This window comes from Sturnira hondurensis, unplaced genomic scaffold (genome assembly GCF_014824575.4).
Source record: "Sturnira hondurensis isolate 20B ecotype Veracruz unplaced genomic scaffold, ASM1482457v3 Scaffold0008196, whole genome shotgun sequence".
NCBI classification, from domain to species: Eukaryota; Metazoa; Chordata; class Mammalia; order Chiroptera; family Phyllostomidae; genus Sturnira; species Sturnira hondurensis.
This window is the reverse complement of record NW_028080827.1, coordinates 28,136,296-28,158,538: the sequence shown is the minus strand read 5'-3', so window position 1 is coordinate 28,158,538 and position 22,243 is coordinate 28,136,296. Positions and strand designations below refer to the sequence as shown.

The following is a 22,243-nucleotide window of genomic DNA, read 5'->3' as shown; positions in this document are numbered from 1 at the left end:
AATGCAGGCAACCCAAACTTTAATTCTTAAAATTTCAGAGATGCGAACATATGTGTCAAAGGGGGTGGGAGGAGAAATAAAAAATGAAAACAAAAATCTACTTATTATGAAAGAGAATAAGATAATAAGGAACATTCTAAGCAAACAAAAAAGGGAAGGAGACAGACATATGAAAATTTGCTTATATGGCCCCTTCCTTACCATAGAATTTAGTGATAAAAAGGATTTACATCTACATTAAATGTTCTATCTGCAAACAATCCACATTTCCATGAACAGGCCACAGAACACCCTGTGATGGATCTTGGCCAAAACACAAGGACCTAGTGACTAGGGCGGAACTTCAGAGAAAGGGTTGCTGCTTTATACATATGGAGACGAACCTTTCTTCCTTCCGGTTTCAGACACTAACTTTACAGGCGAATCGTCCTCAAACTTTTAGTTTAAGTGCTTGATATCATAAGCTCCACAAGTGTATTACTAATATTCATATCATAGCTTTACTTATAATAGCCCAAAACTGAAAGATTACAAATGTCCAACAACTAGTAAATGAATTACAAATTGTTATGTCTGTACAGTGTAATATTATTAGATGCAATAACATGACTATCAAAGTATTATGAAAAATAAGATGAACACAATAGTTTATGTACTGTATAATTACACATATGTAAAATAGTAGAGAAAGCAAAAATACAGTGATAGAATGCAGATGAGTGTTTGCTGGGGCCCAGTGGGCATGGGAGGAGGTTAGGAATTGACTGTAGTGTAGCCAACTTTTTGGGGATGATGGAAATGTTTTTCAGTATCATGGTCATGTGTCTAATATACCAATGTAGCTGTGTTTACTTATCAAAAGTCATCAAACTGAACTTTCGCCTACATGGAGGCATAGGTGGAAACACTGTGCTTTCTCCCACAACCAAGTTTGAATACAACAAAGGTTTAGTATACAAAGACGCAGCCAAAGAACAGAAAAATTGAACTATACAGAAGTCTGACAACAATGAACCGTTCAACAGGGACCAGTAAGAGGGGCGGAGCCAGCATCGGAGCAGGGTCGGGCAGGAAGGATCCCCCAACCCCGGCAACCCAGGCAGCAGGGGTAGCAGCGCACAGGCAGCCAGAGTAGCAGCACGAACCCAGTGAGGGTGTGGGGCAGATTGACCGAGTTCACACATTCGCGCACACAGATAAACCAGCAGAGTGAGCAGTGAGACGGAACCACGCAGGCCCCAGCAGGCAAACCCAGCAGCGGAGGGCTGACCACGGTCGCACATTCGCGCACAGTGGGACGGAACTCATGGGCCTCGGCGACAGTGGCAGCTGCGGCAGCAGTGGTGGGAGGCGGCAGACAAGACTGCCACTGCTGCTCTTTGACCCCGCCCCCATGTACAGCATCACAACCCAGTGACTGAGTTGCCCTGCTCCGGTGAACACCTAGGGCTCCGCTCCTCATATGAAACAGGCACAAACAGTCCAAAAGATGGCTCAAGAAGAACTCAAAGCCCCAGAGCCAATAACTCTAAGCAAAAAGAAATAGCGAACCTCTCAGACGCACAGTTTAAAACACTGGTAATCAGGATGCTCACAGAACTGGTTGATTATAGTCACAAATTAGAGGAACATATGAAGGCTAAACTAAGTGAAATGAAGGGAAATGCACAGGAAACCAAGTGACGGAAAGGAAACTGGGACTCAAATCAATGGAATGGACCAGAAGGAAGAACAAAACATCCAACCAGAAAAGAATGAAGAAATGAGAATTCAAAAAACTGAGGAGAGGCTTAGGAACCTTCAGGACATCTTTATACATTCCAACATCTGAATTATAGGGGTACCAGAAGGGGGAAAGAAACAGTCATGAGTGGAAAACTTATTTGAACAAATAATAAAGGAGAACGTCCCCAGTCAGGCAAAAGAAATAGACTTCCAGGAAATCCAGGAGGCTCAGAGGGTCCCAAAGAAGTTGGATCCAAGAAGGAACACACCAAGGCACATCATAATTACATTAGCCAAGATTAAAATGAAGGAGAGAGTCTTAGAAGCAGCAAGAGATAAGGGGACAGTCACCTACAAAGGAGTACCCATCAGACTGTCAGCGGATTTCTCATAAGAGACCTTACAGGCAAGAAGGGGCTGGAAAGAAGTATTCCAAGTCATGAAATCCAAAGACCCACAGCCAAGACTGCTTTATCCAGCAAAGCTTTCATTTAGAATGGAAGGACAGATAAAGTGCTTCTCAGATAAGGTCAAGTTCAGGGAGTTCATCATCACCAAGCCCTTATTATATGAAATGTTAAAGGGATTTATATAAGAAAAAGATGAAAAATATGAACAGTGAAAGGACAGCAAACTCACAGTTATTAACAACCACACCTAAAACAAAAGCAAACTAAGAGGACAGCTAGATCAGGAGTGGAACCATAGAAATGAAGAACACATGGAGGGTTAGCAACAGGGGAGTGGGAGGAGAAGGGGGGAGAAGGTACAGAAAATAGCATAGACAGTAGGTAGAAAATAGATAGGGGGGAAGGCAAGAATAGTAGGGGAAATATAGAATCTAAAGAACTTGAGACACATGGTCATAAACTAAAGGGGGGGAATGGTGGGGGAGGGGTGTGCAGGGTGGAGGGGAATGAAGGGGGGGAATAGAACAACTGTAATGGTATAATCAATAAAAAAAATATATATATATAAAAAGTCATCAAACTGTACACTTAGAATTGGTCTTATGGCAAGTAAACTACACCTCAAAAGAGCTGTTGTAGAAGAATGGGGAAAAGGGGGAAGGATGGGAGGAAGAAGAGGAAAAAGAGGAGGAGGAAGAAGAGAATGATGTGGACTTGGAGAAGAAAGAGGCTCGTTTATCCATTCCATGACTTCTTAAACTCTCATCAAGTGTTGGTTAAGATCTAAGTACTAAAGAAAAAACATCCTTAACCTCAAGTAATTTATAGTCTACAGAGTGAAACAGGTATGTAAACCAATCACAATACAATGTGGCAATTACCACAACGAAGACATAGACAAAGTGCTATGTGAAACGGTGGAGAGGTTTGGAGTGGGAGGGATGGAGGGTGGCACGATCATCTGAATGCTGTAGTACAAAATGAGGAGTCGAGGGAGGACTAACTGCCTTGAAAAAGAACAGGGAAGTGATTGAGAAAATAAGAACTTATCTTTCGTCAGCCGAGGAATACCTCACCTCTAGAATATATCAATCCACAATGACCTGAAAGTTTTGTCTTTTAATAACAGAAAAGTTAGAGAGATTCCACTTCACTTACCAATGTCAGAAGTCAATGGTTCACTTGCCTCGCTGGCTGTAACACTGACATTAGCTATGGCCCGTTGCTGGACTGGAAAGAGCCCGGAGATAATTCTTGACATTATTTCTTGTTCTACCCTAGAAGATAAAAGTTAAGGGTTCCTAAACTTGATTGAAATGTATGCAGGTTAGACATACCACCCTCAAAAATAAGATCTAACCATGAACACAAACATGTACGTGTGAAAGCAGACATTCTAAAAGCAGAATCTGGAGAGAAGAAAAAAAAAATCAAATGTGTACCCTAGCAAAAGAAAACACATAAAACAGATCTTCCTGTGGGAGGCAATTCATTAAATCAAACTGAACTCTTTCAGATTAGTCTACTGAAAAGTTATACAAACCTAGTAAATTCATAAGGAGGTTTAGGTCAATGATTACCTAGAATACCATGAACCTCAAGTGTTGGGTCTCTGCCCTGAAAGCACACGTACAAAGCCATACACGATCAGAGCTAGAAAAGAGATCCAGCTGCTCTATCTTTGAGGAACAAACACATAGCTGCAATACGGGTAGGTAGTTTTCCTCTTGAAAAGGAAAGAAAATTTATTTCCAAGGTCATTTTTAGAAAGGAGAAAGGAAGACAAAAGGAAAAGAAAAGGAATACAATAGGAGAATGCTTCTGTACATTATAGCAGCTAACAGACTGATTAAAAATTATTATTATACAAGTAATAGATGCTCATTATAGAAAAATCAAATATATAAAATATGTTAAAAATAGATAAGGCTCACTCATAATCCCAGATTCAAGGATAAATACAGTTTAACAATTTTTAATGTATTTTTCCAATTTTTCCCCTATACAAATTTACTTTGAAGTCCTTATAAACCATGGTTAAATCATTAGTATCATGATTCACTTATACTCCAGTGTATTATTAGTATCTTTCAACATCATTAAATATTTTTCTAAACCTAATCTTGATAACTGTGTTAATACTCAGTATAGTTTATTCCATAACTTCCTTAAGGTTTCTCACAGGTAAAAATAGGGATGAAAACAGAGTTCAGGAGTGTACAGAAGTAACAAATAGAACAGCGCTTCGTTTGTAATAAGTGGTAAATCTGCAAAGTCACCTACGGCCTAGTGGCAGCATCGCAATTATTTCCTTAGGATTCATTTCTAGAAGTAAATCCCTTGATTGAAGAACACGTACATTTTTAAGGCTTTGTTGCTTGACAAGAGCCTCTCCTGCCATAATAGACAGTTTAAGTACAAATATTTAAGGGCAAAAATAATACCTCCAATAATCAAACACTAAGCATCATATCAAATAGTTCCCAGTGACTACAAAAAAGGAAAAAAATAAAAGACAAGAAAGATTTTAACCAAAGCTCAATACTTTCCATTTATATTGCTACTATGATTCTGTTAACATAAACACCACTGAAAACTTACCACTGAATTAAACTATTTTCCAATGTTTCTTTTCTCTGAATTACTTTATTCAGAATATCAGCAGTGGGCTGAAAAGTAGAAGCAACTGGTGGAAATGGAGGACCATTATATTTTGTAGGAGCAACTTGATCATTTCTATTAAACTCCAGAACTGGCTCAGAGTATTCTGGGATTTCATCACATTGTTCCTCTTCCTGGTAATAAAAAAACCCAGAACTATTTTATTCACATGTTTGTTCAACATTTGCTGAGTAACAAGTATAGGCAGGGAACTTATACAGATGAATTAACCAACACTTGTAAGTCGGCAGTGTTTCAATGAGGTTGATAACATTATTTAGAATATGCACATCTGTCTCTCATGTGGAAAAATGCTGGTAGAGACCTTCAGGAAAATGGCGGTAGAGTAGGACAAAGGATTTCACTTCCCTGCACGCGCCTGAGAAAAACCGGGCTGATCTGCAGAGGAGCACAGCGGATGGCCAACAGGGACTCAGCATATAGGAAGGCAGGACTCCAGAGAGTGTAGGGGACACTGAATGACCAGAGGTTGAGGAGAGGAGACGACCGCAGATCAACAAATTACGAGGGAACAGCGCAGAGGCAGCGGCAGGCCCTCTGCCGGGCGGCGCCTGAGTCCTGGCCAGGCCACCTTGGTCTCTGAGAGCCGAGGGCAGGCAACAACAACCCTGGAAGAGAACTAGTCACCAGCACCCTCCCTATCCCGCAGGGCGCAGACTGGAAAACACTAGGAGAGATCGGTTTGCCTGTAGTGGCAGAGAGAGGAGTGGGCATTGGGAAGCAAACCAGAGAGCTCTGATAACCAGTGGAGTCAGGCTGCGTTGCCGGCTTGGGAGAACGGAGAGCCGCCCGTGCGTTCCCTGTAGCGCGGGGTCAAAGCCTGGTCTGCCACAGACCCTGGGAGTCTCGGGCTACTAGCAAGGCCCCTGGAAGAGAGCCAGCCAGCAGCTCCATCCCTACCCAGCCGGGCGCAGACTGAGAAGCACCGGGAGTCAGGCTGTGGTTGCCAGCTTGGAAGAATTGTGGGTTGCCCTGTGTGTTCAGCCACAGCACTGGGAAAGGTCCATGCCCAAGCCTGGGAGACCAAGAAAGCCTGGCTGGGAGCGCACGCCCTCACGCCAGGCCAGGTCTGGGAAGCTTGGGGAGAAACCTGCTCTCAGTGGGGCACGGGAGAAGGGCACCAGTCTGAATCTTGGGAGGGCACTAGCGAGACCAGTTGAGTTCACCAAGACTCGAGAAAGGCCACACTAATAGGCCCTCAGGCTGCTGCAGCTAGTGAGACCAGAAGAAAAGGTTTGACCAGCTGGAAACCAACCAGAGGAGTAGGTGGAAGTGGAGAACACCAAGATACCTGCAGGAGACTGCACCACTGAATTTCACAGGCATCCTACCACAAAAGTTCACACCATAAACCCAGGGAACCAGAACAGATCAATTTAAGAGTTGAGGCCAACAAGAAGAGCAACACAAACAATGGGAAGACAAAGAAACAATCCCCAAATGAAAGAAAAGGAGGAAGTCTCAGAAAGAATGTTAGATGAAAGAGAGGCAAGTCAACTATCAGATATTGAATTCAAAGCACTGGTTATCAGGAAATTCAAAGAGCTTAAAATGAGCTATCAGAAACGATAGGGGAGCTACAATGAACTCTCTGCAAACTATACCAACATGAAAAAGGAAATAGAAACCATCAGCAAAGGCCAAGAGGAAATGAAGAATACAATTTCTGAACTGAAGAACACAGTAGAAGGTATGAAGAGTAGGATTGAGGAGGCAGAAGACCTCATAAGCGAGCTAAAAGACAGGGTAGAAAGAATCTCACAGATGGACAAATTAATGGAAAAGAGAATCTGAAAGAATGAGGAGACTTTAAGAGAAATGCAAGACAATATGAAACATAATAATATCAAAATAATAGGAATACCAGAAGGAGAAGAAGAAGAACAAAGGATAGAAAACCTACTTGAAAGAGTAATAATGGAAAATTTTCCTAAGTTGAGGAGAGATAAAGTCACACGAATCCAGGAATCGCAGAGAGTCCCAGGCAGGTGGAACCCAAAGAGGCCTACTGCAAGACACATCATCATTAAAATGGCAAAACTCCAGGACAAAGAGAGAATCCTAAAGGCAGCAAGGGAGAAAAAGGAAGTAACATACAAGGGGGTCCCAATAAGGTTGGCTAATGACTTCTCAACGGAAACATTCCAAGCAAGAAAAGAATGGCAGGAAATATTCCAAGTAATGAGAAACAGAGGCCTACAACCGAGACTGCTTTATCCAGCAAGGCTCTCAATCAAGATAGAAGGCCAAATAAAGAGCTTCCAAGACAAAAGAAGTCTAAAAGAATACGCCTCCACAAAACCTGCTCTACAAGAATTACTAAAAGGGCTGCTTTAAGGAAAGGAAGGAAAAGAGAGAGACAGAGAGGAACACAGGTACATAAATGGCAATGAATAAGTACCTTTCGATAATAACTTTAAACGTAAATGGATTAAATGCACCAATTAAGAGACATAGAATAGCTGAATGGATAAGAAAGCATGACCCACACATATGCTGCCTACAAGAGACTCACCTGAGGACAAAAGACCACCACAGACTGAAAGTGAAAGGATGGAAACAAATTTTCCAAGCAAATGGACATGAAAAAAAAGCCGGGGTAGCAATCCTCATATCAGACAAAATAGACTTCAAAAAAAAGGCTATAAAGAGAGACCCAGAAGGTCACTTCATAATACTCAAGGGAAGAATCCACCAAGAAGACATTAACATCATAAATATATATGCACCCAACACAGGAGCACCCAAATATATAAAGAAAATCCTAGAGGACCTCAAGAAAGATATTGACAGCAACACAATTATAGTAGGGGATTTTAACACCCCACTGTCAAAAATGGACAGATCTTCCAAACAAAATATCAACAAAGATATAGCAGCATTAAACGACACTCTAGAAGAAATGGACCTAATTGATATATATAGAGCCATCCATCCCAAAGAAACTAAATACACTTTCTTTTCAAACGCACATGGAACATTTTCAAAGATAGATCACATGATAGGACACAAAACCAGTCTCAACAACTTCAGGAAAATAGAAATCATACCAAGCATCTTCTCTGATCACAAGGGACTGAAATTGGAAACCAACCCCACAGGAAAAAACCCAAAACACCCAAAATCATGGAGACTGAATGGTAGGCTATTGAACAATGAATGGGTCAAGATTGAAATTAGGGAGGAAATCAAAAAACTCCTTGAAACAAATGAAAATGAACTCACCACAACCCAAAATTTATGGGACACAGTGAAGGCAGTCCTGAGAGGGAAGTTCATAGCGATACAGGCTCACCTAAAGAGGATAGAAACATTTCAAACAAACAACCTAACCCAACGCCTGCAAGAACTCGAGGAACAACAACAAAGACAGCCCAGAGCAAGTAGAAGGAAGGAAATAACCAAGATCAAAGCAGAATTAAATGACATAGAGACTAAAAGCACAATTCTAAAGATCAATGAATCCAGGAGTTGGTTTTTTGAAAAGATAAACAAAATAGACAAACCTTTAAGTAGGCTCATTAAGAAAAGAAGAGAGAGGACACAAATAAACACAATCAGAAATGAAAGAGGAGAGATTACAACTGATACCACAGAAATAGAAAGGATTGTAAGAAATTACTATGCGGAACTGTATGCCAAGAAATTTGAAAACCTGGGTGAAATGGACAAATTTCTAGAAAAATATAATCTTCCAAAACTCAATGAAAAAGAAGCAGAAAACCTGAACAGGCCAATAACAGCAAATGAAATTGAAGAAGTAATCAAAAAACTCCCATCACACAAAAGCCCTGGGCCAGATGGTTTCACAGGAGAATTCTACAAAGCTTTTAAGGAAGAGCTAACCCCTATTCTTCACAGACTATTCCAAAAAATCCAAAAGGAGGGAAAACTCCCCAACTCTTTCTATGAAGCCAGCATCACCCTAATCCCAAAGCCAGATAGAGACACAACAAAGAAAGAAAATTACAGACCAATATCACTGATGAACATAGATGCTAAAATCCTCAACAAAATATTGGCAAATCGCATCCAACAATATATCAAAAAGATCATACACCACGACCAAGTGGGATTCATCCCGGGGATGCAAGGATGGTTCAATATACGCAAATCAATAAATGTAATACACGAAATAAACAAAAGCAAAGACAAAAACCACATGGTCATATCAATAGATGCGGAAAAAGCTTTTGATAAGGTACAACACCCATTTATGATAAAGGTACTCAGCAAGGTGGGAATAGAGGGAACATTCCTCAATATAATAAAGGCCATATATGAAAGACCTACAGCCAACATCATACTCAATGGGCAAAAACTAAAAGCTTTTCCACTAAGATCAGGTACAAGACAAGGTTGCCCACTTTCACCACTTCTATTCAATATAGTATTAGAAGTTCTAGCTGCAGCGATCAGACAAGAAAAGGAAATAAAAGGCATCCAAATCGGAAAGGAGGAAACAAAACTGGCATTGTTTGCAGATGACATGATAGTGTACATGGAAAACCCTATAGCCTCTACCAAAAAACTGCTGGAACTAATAAATGAATTTGGCATAACAGCGGGATACAAAGTTAATATCCAGAAATCAAAGGCATTTTTGTATACCAACAATGAAGCAGCAGAAGCAGAAATCAGGAAAAAAATCCCATTCGATATAGCAAAAAGAAAAATAAAATATCTGGGAATAAACCTAACCAAGGAGGTAAAAGACCTGTATGCAGAAAACTACACAACACTGAAGAAAGAAATCAAGGAAGACACAAATAAATGGAAACATATACCGTGTTCATGGATTGGAAGAATTAACATCATCAAAATGTCCATACTACCCAAAGCAATTTACAGATTCAATGCAATACCTATTAAAGTACCAATGGCGTATTTCACAGACATAGAACAAACACTTCAAAAATTTATATGGAACCAGAAAAGACCCCGAATAGCTGCTGCAATTTTGAGAAAGAAGAACAAAGTAGGAGGGATCACAATACCTGATATCAAACTGTATTACAAGGCCACTGTAATCAAAACAGCCTGGTACTGGCACAAAAACAGGCACATAGACCAATGGAATAGAACAGAGAGCCCAGAAATAAACCCAACTCTCTACAGTCAATTAATATTCGACAAAGGGGGCAATAACATAAAATGGAGTAAAGACAGCCTTTTCAACAAATGGTGTTGGGAGAACTGGACAGCTACATGCAAAAAAATGAAACTTGAGCACCAACTTACACCATACACCAAAATAAATTCAAGGTGGATAAAAGACTTAAATATAAGCCGTGAAACCATTAAAGCCCTAGAGGAGAGCATTGGCAAGAAAATCTCAGATATTCCACGCAGCAATATTTTTACTGATACGTCCCCTAGAGCAAGGGACATAAAGGAAAGAATAAACAAATGGGATCTCATCAAAATTAAAAGCTTCTGCATGGCTAAGGAAAACAGTATCAAGATAAAAAGAGAAACAACAGCTTGGGAAAACGTATTTGCCAATGATACCTCAGACAAAGGTTTAATCTCCAAAATATACAAAGAACTCACTTGACTCCACTCAAAGAAGACAAACAACCCAATTAAAAAATGGGCAAAGGACTTGAACAGACATTTCTCCAAGGAGGACATACAGAGGATCCAGAGACACATGAAAAGATGCTCGATATCACTAGCTATCAGAGAGATGCAAATTAAAACCACAATGAGATACCACTTAACACCAGTCAGAATGGCCATCATAAACAAAGAAACAAACAACAAGTGCTGGAGAGGTTGTGGGGAAAAGGGGACCCTAGTTCACTGTTGTTGGGATTGCAGACTGGTACAACCACTATGGAAAACAGTATGGAATTTTCTAAGAAAGCTAAAAATGAACGTGCCTTTTGACCCAGCAATTCCAGTATTAGGAATATATCCTAAGAACCCTGAAACACCAATCCAAAAGAACCTATGCACCCTGATGTTCATAGCAGCACAATTTACAATAGCCAAGAGTTGGAAGCAACCTAGATGCCCATCAGTAAATGACTGGATCAAAAAGCTATGGTACATTTACACAATGGAATTCTATGCTGCAGAAAGGAAGAAGGAGCTCCTACCCTTTGCAACATCATGGATGGAACTGGAAAGCATTATGCTGAGCAAAATAAGCCAGGCGGTGAAAGACAAATACCATATGATATCACCGTTAACAGGAATCTAAACAACAAAACAAACAAGCAAGCAAAGTATGACCAATGACACTCAAATACGGAACAGGCTGACAGGGTCCAGAGGGGAGAGGGGAGAGAACCAGAGGGGAAAAGGGGATGGACTCACATGAACAAGTATAAAGGACACATGGCCAATAACTAAGGGTGGGGGGCGGATATGGGAGGGAGGTGGGGAGCACTGAGGGGGGCAGGGCTGGGAATATAAGACAGAAAACTGTACTTGAACAAGAATTAAATAAAATAAAAATAAAAATAAAAATAAAAATGAAGAAAAATTCTGGTAGAAAGTGGTTTCTCAGATTTGTTACCTGTATGACATCAAGTACTTCATCAAAGTTAGTTCCTGGAAACTTCACCTCTTCTTCATCTACCTTCGTAAATTCTGGAGTCTAAGAAAGCATTTTCAGAAAGCTTTTGTTGTGCTTAATATTTTTTATTTATACATTATTTATAATACTTCTACCCATAGCATAAGCCTATGATACTTGGCCCTATTTTTAATTTTAATATCTGGTTCAGAATTTATTTAATTACTAAATGAAATCCAAGCTAGTCCCAAAGCGATTCGGTTCTCATTTCAATAGTTACAAAAAATTAAATATAAGTTTTTCTGTCAAGGAGTCCCTGAGACTGCAACATAAGTCAGGTTGATATTGTGCTTTCGCTCCTAGAGTTAAGATAAAGTGTTTGTCTGTGTAGACATATAAGTATACACACAAACAAACAGAAGGACTGACAGAGAATCAAATAATTTATAAAGATAAACAAAATAGTTATCTTACAAATTTAGTCTCCAGGCCTCACTATATGTAACCTAGCCACCAAAAATCACAATAGTCTCTTCCTGATTGCAGAACAATAAACAGTCCAAAAATTACTATTTGTAATCATATATGTTTTAATAAATTTCTGGTAAAAAAATTACTGATAAAAAATTACATGAGGCACAAATAATTTAGGGTCAGTTCCACTTTACTATTTTTTTAATTTAGTTTTTATTTTTTATGCTGTTAAGAGTTGTTCCTGCTCTCCCCCTTTCCCCACCTCCACCCAGCCCCACCTGCCTCCCTCCACAAGCCAATCCCCATATTGTTGTCTGTGTCCACGGGCTGTTCACAAATGTTCGGTGGTTAATCCCTCCACTGTCTTTGCCCTGGCCCCCACGCTGCCTTTCTGGCAGCTGTCAGTCTGCTTTATGTACCTAAGCTTCTGTTACTATTTTGCGCACTAATCCTGATTATGAAAAATTGTTGGTGTTCTCTCCTTCTCCTTAAGACTTTATCCTTGATGACCAAATTTGCTCATAAGAGATGAAATGTGGGAAAATTAACAGTGCTATTTTGATATATAGTAAAGTCATACTTTCATTACTCAATAGCAAGTAAGTACCAGAAAAAATGCATAATTTTCTATACTATCAATAGTATAATGGCAAGGTAACATCCCAAACAAAAACTATCATCACTATAAAATTCACATTCAGAAAAACTACATTTAGTTCGCATTTAAATCAAGATTCTTCTCCAAAGAGATGGAATTTCTTTCTTCACACAGGAGAGTCTTATGACTTCAGTGACCAAAAAGTTACGCTAGGGATTATCACTTTTGAAATGCTTATAAATGTAAGAATCTTAAAGTTTCTTTTTCAAGCTCACTAGTAATTCCATATTCATTCTGAATCTTCTTTTTGAAACCTAAATTATTATAATAAATTCTAATTATAATGAAAGACTTTGCAGGGAATAACAGTTAAAATATATAATGATGGAATAACAATAAAAAATTTTTAAAAATTCTGTCTAGATGGAAAAAAATCTATAGTGAGACATTACTTAAAACTATGTAGTAAGTTTCTGAGCAATACCTGTACCCAGGTGTTCAGTGGAGGCGTAGATGCTTGTCCGGGCCTGGGCAGACACGGACTGGCAACCTCGCTTCCACCTGAAGTGCTATCGATGTCCACACTGGGTAATACCTACAACAGAGCACGACATCTAGCTTCCCGCTCACCGCTTTGAGTCAAATATATGTTAATCTATATATACCAACGATACATATTTAACTTCTTATTGCAAAGTCAATGGATAACAATTTCTTAACTATGAAAGGATAATTTACAAAATTTGGAAAATATGGGGGAACAGCAAAATCCTACTATCTTAGGAAAACTTTATTTTCACTATTCCCTTTATCTTTTTATCATTCACTTGTGCATAGCTAAAATATATTCAGTTGGCCAAAAGTCCATATAGGTTGTTTCCATAAGATACAGTTTTTTCATTTTCACCAATAACTTTATTGATTTGGATAGTTTGAGCATGTCTACTATCTCCTGCATAATATAACATTGATTATTCTCAATTAATTGAGAATTAATTCTCTATTCAATTGCTATCAACTTCAACTGATTTACCCGACTGTGGAGCATCATCCAGAGAGAAATCTCCATCTTGAGAGAAATCACGAAACTTTACAAACCTCTTTTGACACGTTGGATCAGTCACAGCACCTTCTCCATAGACTGCACAAATGGTTTTTTGTGTTTCAACTGTGTTTTTACCTTTCTTGAAATTTTTAAATCATAATGTGCCAAAAATGTTGCATATATTCTTCCAGCTTCAATATTAAGATGGCTACACAAATATTCACCAATTTTGATGTTTTTTTAAATTCACACTGATATGACAGCTGTCACAATACCATCTAACAAAGTTGTTTTGAATGAAGTTAGAGACAACTGAGCGCTACTAGAGCCATCTTAAGGAAGAAAACCAAACTCTGGCCAACCCACCCAAAAAAATAATTTCATTCCTGATTTTTCAACTTTATTGGATCATAAACATCTTATCATGCTTCCATATAGACTTCAAAATCATGTTTTAAGTGACTGTATAATATTTCAACAAATATACATGCCTCAATTATTTAATCATTTTCTGGAATTGGTAAACATTTAGGATATTCCTAATATTTCCTATATTAAATCTATATCAGCAGAAAAGAATACTTCTTCATATATACAGGGTTTATTTCCCTAAATTTTAAATCGTATCATTATACTAAATAGCCAGATACTAAATTAAATTATTGAGCCATAGGGCATGAATATTTAAGATTTTTGGGTTACTGCCAAAATGCAATCCAAATGAGCTCTATTTACATCATCAAAAAACATAATCAATTATAAATTTTACCCCACTTTCACCCAAATTAGATAAAATCATTGCTTCACAATAACAGTTTTAAAAGGAGGTATATTATTTTAATTTGTATTATCTGGGTAACTACCAAGATTTAAATTATTCAGTTGTCTTGTTTACAAACTGTATTTCCTCTTTGGTATAGTCTTATTCATGTTCTTTAAATATTTCTGGATTGCATCTATGTTTTCTTGTTAATTTATAAACGCTTTTATATTTAAAAATTAATCCTTTCTAGCATATTTCTTTCATATGTTTTCATTATATGTTGATTTCCTTTTCATTTAGGATTTTTAAAAATATTTAAGTTTTAGATTTTATAGATTCAAATCTATTTTTGTATCATATCTAAGTTTTCTTCTCTGATGTTCAAACTTAGCTTCAACTTTGATAAAGATTCCATACAATTATCTTCTAATTCTTCTATATTTTTATATTTTGTAGTTACGTTTTACCTTATTACCTACTTGGAACTCATTTGCTCTATGCGGTAGGAGTTCTAGAGTCTAAAATTGATCTATTTTCCATATTGCTAACCAATTACAGCATGTATTTTTTCATTCACAAGAAGACTATTTCCCACTGATTTAACCATCACATATTACTGGTACATTCTCTTTTAAACAACCAACATGATTTCTGAAATACTATTTAAACAGGACCAGTGTCAAAACACTCTTAACTTTACTAAACACTTTGTTCCTTCAAATATCAAAATGACCCTTAAGTTAAAGATAATGTCATTTCTTAAAAATGTATAATTGTACTAAAATTATACATTAACGAAGGAAGAATTGACTACTTGAATATTTAATCTTCACATATAAATCCTTTCTCCATTCAAGTCTTCATATCTAGGTTTGCATAATGATTGAATTCCTAATTGTGTAAGTCACAAACACTATTTTCTAAATTAGTTATAACATACTGTTCAACTGTTCCCTTTGGAACACCATAAAGCCACCTGGACATGAGTCATTGGCTTAGAAAAGGTGCTTAAAGCATATGAAGCGAGGACAGAGACATCACATGAATACCAGAGTTTTCCAAGCAAAAGACCCATGATGAAAGCAACGTTTCCATAAAGAAATAGTTTTTCTTCAGCCTCACTGGAGGATATGTTTTCATTGATTTTGGAGAAAGAAGAAAGGGAAGGGAGGGGGGAGAGAAAGAGAGAGGTGGGGAAAGACAGAGAGAAACACTGATTGATTTCCTCTCGTATGTACCCCGACCAGGGATGGAACCCACAACCTAGGTATGTGCCCCAGTCAGGAATCAAATCCACAGCCTTTTGGTGCACGGGACAATGCTCCAACCAACCGGGCAAATATAATAGATTTTAAGTAGTAAAGTTAAGCCAAGTATTTTTTTTTCTGAAAACCTTCTGTTCATGCACCATGGCATACCTGTACAGTAAGCTGAGGAGGATCCTTTTTTTCCGACTTCATTTCTACAACTGCTATGTTAGGTTTCTTTACTCCAGTTCCTGTTCTTTGAGATGATGGAGGAATAGAAGTAGTCACTGTTATAGGGTGTGGCTTGTTCACAATTACTCCAGCAGGTGGCATGGAATCACTATTACTTTGGGTTTGTCCTAAAAAGTTTGAGGGAGAAAATGAGTCAACCACTTCGGAAATAAGGGGAAAACTCTAGTACACAACCTAGGTCTTTCTGGCTGAATCCTCACATGAAAGGAAAGCACTATCTGCAATCACCTTTCCCTCTAGACTCTCCACTGCCAACAAAACACGTCATCCTTTTAGCACTAACACTCATTTGGTATTCACGTACTAAACACTTCATGCACACCAATGAATTTAACCTCAAAACAAGCCTATGTGGTATTAATACCCATACTTTACAGTTGAGAAAGCAGAGGTTTAGAAACATATAATTGACCAAAGGTCATAACTATAAGTTCCAAACCCAAGACTACAATGTATTGCCCTATATTGCATTATTTTTATTCTCAAATCTTCACAGAGCAATAATGGACAGAAATAAAACCAACAACAAAATACTAATGTTTAACTACCAGTAAATAGCATGTAGACGAACTCTTTGTTAATTATCATAGCTGTGAAAACCTTGTTAGCTTTCAGTTCAAAAGCCCCACTTGTTTTCTATATTTCAAAGCAAAGAGAAAGAGTACAGTGTGCTCGTTAACAGCAGACTCTGAATAAAGCCAGACTGCCTGGGGTTGAATCTTGACTCCACTCTGGCTCTGTGGCCTTCGACAAATTAGCTAACTCTTCTGTGCCTTCGTTCTTTCACCTATAAAACTGGTTCATTACTCCGTGTTTTATAGGGTGAATTAAATAAGTTAATGTATGCAAAGTACTTAGATCTGTATCTGGCACACAGTAAAAACTTTATCAATACTAGCCATTATATTAGTGGAAGGGATGTTTGAACAGACATACCATTAACCCATAATATCAAAAATAAAAAATTCTGGCCCTGGCTGGTGTAGCTCAGTGGATTGAGCGCGGGCCTGCAAACCACATGATCGCGGTTCAATTCCCAGTCAGGGCACATGCCTGGGTTTCGGGCCAGTTCCCAGCGGGGGACTCACGAGAAGCAACCATACATTGATATTGCTCTCCTTTCCTCCCCCTCTAAAGATAAATAAATAAAATATTTAAAAAATAAAAATAAAAAAAATTAAAAATTCTGTCATGTTGAAAAATACTCATATTTAAATCATTCATCAAAGTTAAGAAAGAACAGCAATGACACTAAAAGAAAATATAGCAAATAAGAGCAAAATAATTTGATCAATTTTTATAGCAATAAGTCTGAAAGACTTCACATAAGGAAATAATCAAATACTGGCTTAGGACACAAAACCACACGACTTGACTTATCAGAGCCTAGTTTATAGGAACATAAAAGGTATTTGAAAGTCCTTCCCCTAGGACGTGATGATAATAAACATGATAACACTAAAAATTCTTGAATTCCTTAATTTTATGAATGTCTATGACATGTAAACATTTTTAAAATTTCACTTCATCTACAACAATGTATTATAAACACCAAAAGAATGTTTCCCGTGAGCAGGAACTCATATCGGAGACATTAAGGCCACAAGTAAAAATAATACATAAAGAAAAAGGTGACTATTGTGTCAACACCATTTTGTAAGTTTTGCTACTACTAATGTGAATTCTAAATTTACCCACATATTTTGTTGATCTTACCTAAAAGAATCGCCATAGGAATTAGATGACCTTCCAGTGTACCTGAAAGAGTAGGCATTTCTCTGCTTGGGCTGAACAAGTACTGCTGATCACCAGGAGGCAGCGTAGCAACGGAATGTTGCAGTTTAGAATCTATCTTCTTGGGTTTTGCTGCATAAAAGTCAGTTTGTGTTCTAATTGACTTTACTTTAGTACCTATAATAATCATCATAGGTTACAGATATTTTTCAATATTGTTTGAACATAAACTATCCAGCTATCTAGAAATACACAAGTCTTCTTCACAGAAAGATCTCACTCTATACAAGGTTACAGTGACACACAGACTAGGGTTTGGCAAACTTTTTCTCAAATGGCCAGATAATAGATAGTTTAGTCTCATGGACCATGTGGTCCTCAGTTGCAATAATTCAACTCTGCCACTATAGCATGAAAGCAGACACAGACAATATATAAATAGAGCATAGAAATGTTCCAATAAAACTTTATTTACAAAACAGGCAGCTGACCTATAGACCACGGTTTTCAACCACTGAATATAAGTAACACTTATCCAACTGCTGTGACAGGATAGATACAAGGACTAAGAAAAAGTGTTGAATAAAGGCCCCTGGCTGAATAGCTCATTTGGTTGGTTAGAGTGTCATCTTGCTATGCCAAGGTTAGAGGCTTGATCCCCAATCCGGGCACATATAAGAATCAGCCAATGAGTCCATAAATAAGTGGAACAACAAATAGATCTCTCTCTTACTAAAAAAAATTTTTTTGGAAGAATATTGAATTGAGTCTATTATTTCCTACTGTCTTGGAATGGTCTTTCCATCCTTAAACATTACATAATTTGAACTGTACTTCTCACTAATAAATAAACAACAAAAATTAAACTTTACATATTAAACTGATACCATAAAAAATGAGGTTTACCATTAAAAAATGAGGTTTCTTACCTTGAACCCGTTCTATTACTTTTGGTCTCTGTGCTTTGGACTTAGGAGATGGAGAACTGAACCTGAGATACGGTCCTTTTTTAAGAGTGCTGCGATGGCCCTGATAAACTGGTTTCCCATAGACGTGTAACATGCGATCTTCATCTTCCATCACTGTGGTTGCTTTCAAAAGACCCTAAGTATGCAAAGTTATTCAACTCACCAACAAAATAGTTATCAAACACTCATCTCATTTTTCTACGGCCTTGTTTTGCCAACTTAAGTACCATAACAAGTGTGATCTGGCCAGGAAAGTCCTCTACATCAAATGACCCTTAAACTCTGGATACAGTTGTGTGTTTTTTTGAGATTTTATTTATTTGTCTTTTAGAGAGGAAGGGAAGGAGAGAAGGAGAGAAATATCAATGTATGGTTGCTTCTTGTGAGTCCCCTACTGGGAACTGGCCTGCAACCCAGGCATGTGCCCTGACTGGGAATCAAACCGTGATCGTGTGGTTCGCAGGCCCGTGCTCAATCCACTGAGCTACACCAGCCAGGCCTGGATACAGTTTTCATACCACAGTTCTGAAGTTTTATAGTTCTTAAGAGCATAAAAATTAAATATAAAAATCATCTACCCAAGAAACATGAAAGTTATTATGCTAAGAATATTCACAGTAAAAAGAAAGGTTTAAATGCATTTTATTCAAGTATAAGTCAAGTCTTTAAGTGATTCTCTACATTTCTGAGCCTACCTACAATCATAACCAAAATGCCACTGAAAGGTAGCATTTATTGAGCATATACCAAATGCTAAGCACTGAATCAGATACTTTATTAATCTGCCCCCAAATCTGTGTTTGGTAATAAGAAAGTTCCAGCCTGGTCAGAGCAGCCAACACATTGCCTCCGTAACACCTGGCACTATGCCTCACACTCACTAGCACTGAACATACAGTTATTAAACTGAAAAACAAACAACATACAAATACACACACAGGATAAAATACAATTTTGAATACCACACATTACTAATTTGTAGGCTAGATGATCTCTAGCTATACCCACTATAACTAAAATACTACGGTTGGCAGTGTGAGACCTCAGAAGGAAGAAATTATGTATTTTATCCAGTGATTTCTACATCATGGATATCTAAAACCCTTAATAGCAATAGTTTAAAATTAACATACATTTGCATAATCCTAACATTTTCATATTCACTTCATTGTATGTATCTTTCAAGAAAATAATCAGCCCTGGCTGCTGTGGCTTAGTGGATTGAGTGCGGGCCTGGGAACCGGGGGCACATGCCTGGGTTGCAGGCCAGGTTCCCTGGTGTGGGGTGTGTGTGAGGCAACCACACACTGACGTTTCTCTCCCTTTCCCCCTCCTGTCTAAAAACAAATAAATTAATTAAATTTTAAGAAAGAGAAAATAATCAGTTTTAATGCAACATTTATGCCACAAAACCAGAGTAGTATCTTACTTCTTTTCTCTCTTTCTGTAAGCTTGAGGCAGTCATGGTCCTCATAGGTGGATTTCTAAAATGCTCCTCTTTTTGTTTTTGACAATGTTTTCTTGGAATTACATAATTATTTACTGTTTTGTCTTGTTTATTGGTTTTAAATTCTTTAATCATATAAGGAGCTTTCTTGGTCCTTTGATTCTTCTGATCAAATTTCTTTTGTTCATTATCTTTTTTTGTCAGTTCATCCTTAAAAAAAACAAAAATTAAAATAACTTAAAATCTATCTAAGCAGTAATGCTTTCACATCCAAAGTAATAGAATTTTTCTGTTATAAAAATATCATCTAGCAATTTTAAATGCCTTATAAATAAATGATATTCACTTACATATGAAAATTCTCAGGAAGAATGAACAAAAAACAAAACATACTGGTGTCTTAAGGAGCAGGGTGAATAAGAAATAGATGAGGGAAAGCAGTAGGAGGGCAATGCTTCATTCATTACAGATCTTTTTATGCTTTGTGATGATTGAACCATATGACTGTAGAAACTGCTCAAAAATTAAATGAAAAAACTAAGTTTCCAAGAGAGTAAACAACTTTGCAATAAAAATTGGAAATATTTATAAATGAAAATTGCTTGCAGGTTTAAATAAATATATTTTGTATAGAAGCCACAGTAATAGTGACATATATTGCTAATTGTCTGCAGAACCAGAGCCGATCTCCAGCTTCTCTGGTGCATCACACAGTAGCTGCCATAAACTCCTAACAACCACTTTAGAAATACTCATTTATACTCATATTCTTAAACAATAAAGTATAAAAGTATATTTCCATATCCATTGCTGTGGAAACCGAACTGATACTCGTCTTGCTACCACTGTGTATAAACATTTTTACACATCTTATAGTCAGGAAAAAAAACACCTGTACCCCAAGAAAAATAGGGCTACCTCTCTAGTTCTGCTCCCTCAAAACCATAAAATTTTAAGAATTTCCTTTAAAGTACTGACTCCCTAATAAAAATAGCTCTCCTAGAGCTAGATTTGACTTCAGGTGGTGAACACAAAATGCATATAGAAATGAAGTAGTATAGAATTGCACACTTGAAAGCTATATTTCATTAACCAATGTCATCCCAATAAATTTGAATTTAAAAAATAAAAAGTAAAAAAATAACTCTCCTAAATTTTTGCCATGCTAATGTCTGAAGACACCCTGTGGATGTAAGAAAGCCGTTTTACCATCTGCCTAAGTTTTTCTACCTTACAAATCTTATGGGTATTTTCCCTTCAAACAGCTTTGGTGTTTTTACTTTGGTAAGCTAATGCTTCTAAATCGTGTTTTGAAACATTTCTGAAAGTATACTTTTTTCCTAAATGCTTTTGCTAGATTTTCTTTCAAATACTCATATTCTATAATTTGCCAGACAAGAGACACAGAATAATTTATAAGATAAAGCACTTAAGTAAAATGATAGATATTACTAAATAAATATAATGACAGAGTAAAATTAAGAATTATAAGTGGACTTGTAGATATATATAAGGAATACTTTGAGAATAAGTATAATTCTTATAAATTGGAAAAAATTATCTCCTGAGAATTAACTTGGTTCTGTTTTTTTCTAAAATCTACCTGAATTTCTGCAGAAATAGTTTTAATCCACTCATCCACTGTCTTTTTGATCCGAATCTTCTCTGACATCTCTCTACAAAAAGAGAATAAAGGATTTTCTTAAATTATTATTTAATGTTCTGAGAACAGAACCTGGAGCAGATCTCTCATACAGTTTTGAATCTATTGATAGCCCAATATCCTTCATCTGAAAAGAAAAAAAACAATGATATTAGTTTTCATCAAACATTTGAAGGATGTTTGGAAAGCACGTGTAGATCCCAGAAGATTTTTTTCAATATTTATGTTCATTTCTTTTTTCTTTTTTTATTAAATACTTTTTAATTTTATTGTTGTTCGAATATAGTGTTCTGACTAGAAGATTTGTACCAGAGAGACAAACAAAATTAAAGGGAAAATTTATAAAAGTGGTATGTATTGATCCAAATTCAACTCCATACATCAAAGTCAATCAAGAACCTTTTCTAAACATTAAAACACAACACAAAATAAAATGTGCAGAAAAAATTTGAGAAAAGCTGTAAACTGGAGGTTTCAAGAATAACCTCGTCTGTCAACGTCCCGTCTTACCTGTCATCAGACAGAGCACTGATAAATGAATACACAGCGGTTCCATCCTTGGCGCGAACGATAGCTTCCAGGTTTTCTTCCAGTAGTTTTTTATTGTTTTGTACTCCTCTCAAAATCTTCTCAGCTTCTTTCAATATGGATCTTGTACTGGTTGTTGGAGGCTTAGTGGCATTCTGTGGAAGACAAACAAGCCAAAAGA

General features: G+C 37.3%; 1 protein-coding gene across 4 annotated transcripts in view; it reads right to left on the bottom strand.

Moving 5' to 3' along the window:
* Positions 1 to 22,243, bottom strand: part of KIAA0586 (KIAA0586 ortholog) — a 96,242-nt gene that overhangs the window by 51,298 nt on the left and 22,701 nt on the right. For all 4 annotated transcript variants that reach the window (XM_037054410.1, XM_037054407.1, XM_037054409.1 and 1 more), the window contains exons 12-21: positions 22,045 to 22,217; positions 21,475 to 21,547; positions 19,854 to 20,081; positions 18,386 to 18,560; positions 17,439 to 17,633; positions 15,642 to 15,829; positions 12,900 to 13,010; positions 11,344 to 11,424; positions 4,737 to 4,930; positions 3,294 to 3,412 (exon numbers count right to left, since the gene is read on the bottom strand). In XM_037054410.1, coding sequence (XP_036910305.1) covers positions 3,294 to 3,412; positions 4,737 to 4,930; positions 11,344 to 11,424; positions 12,900 to 13,010; positions 15,642 to 15,829; positions 17,439 to 17,633; positions 18,386 to 18,560; positions 19,854 to 20,081; positions 21,475 to 21,547; positions 22,045 to 22,217 — 1,537 coding nt within the window. The remainder of the gene's footprint in view (positions 1 to 3,293; positions 3,413 to 4,736; positions 4,931 to 11,343; positions 11,425 to 12,899; positions 13,011 to 15,641; positions 15,830 to 17,438; positions 17,634 to 18,385; positions 18,561 to 19,853; positions 20,082 to 21,474; positions 21,548 to 22,044; positions 22,218 to 22,243) is intronic.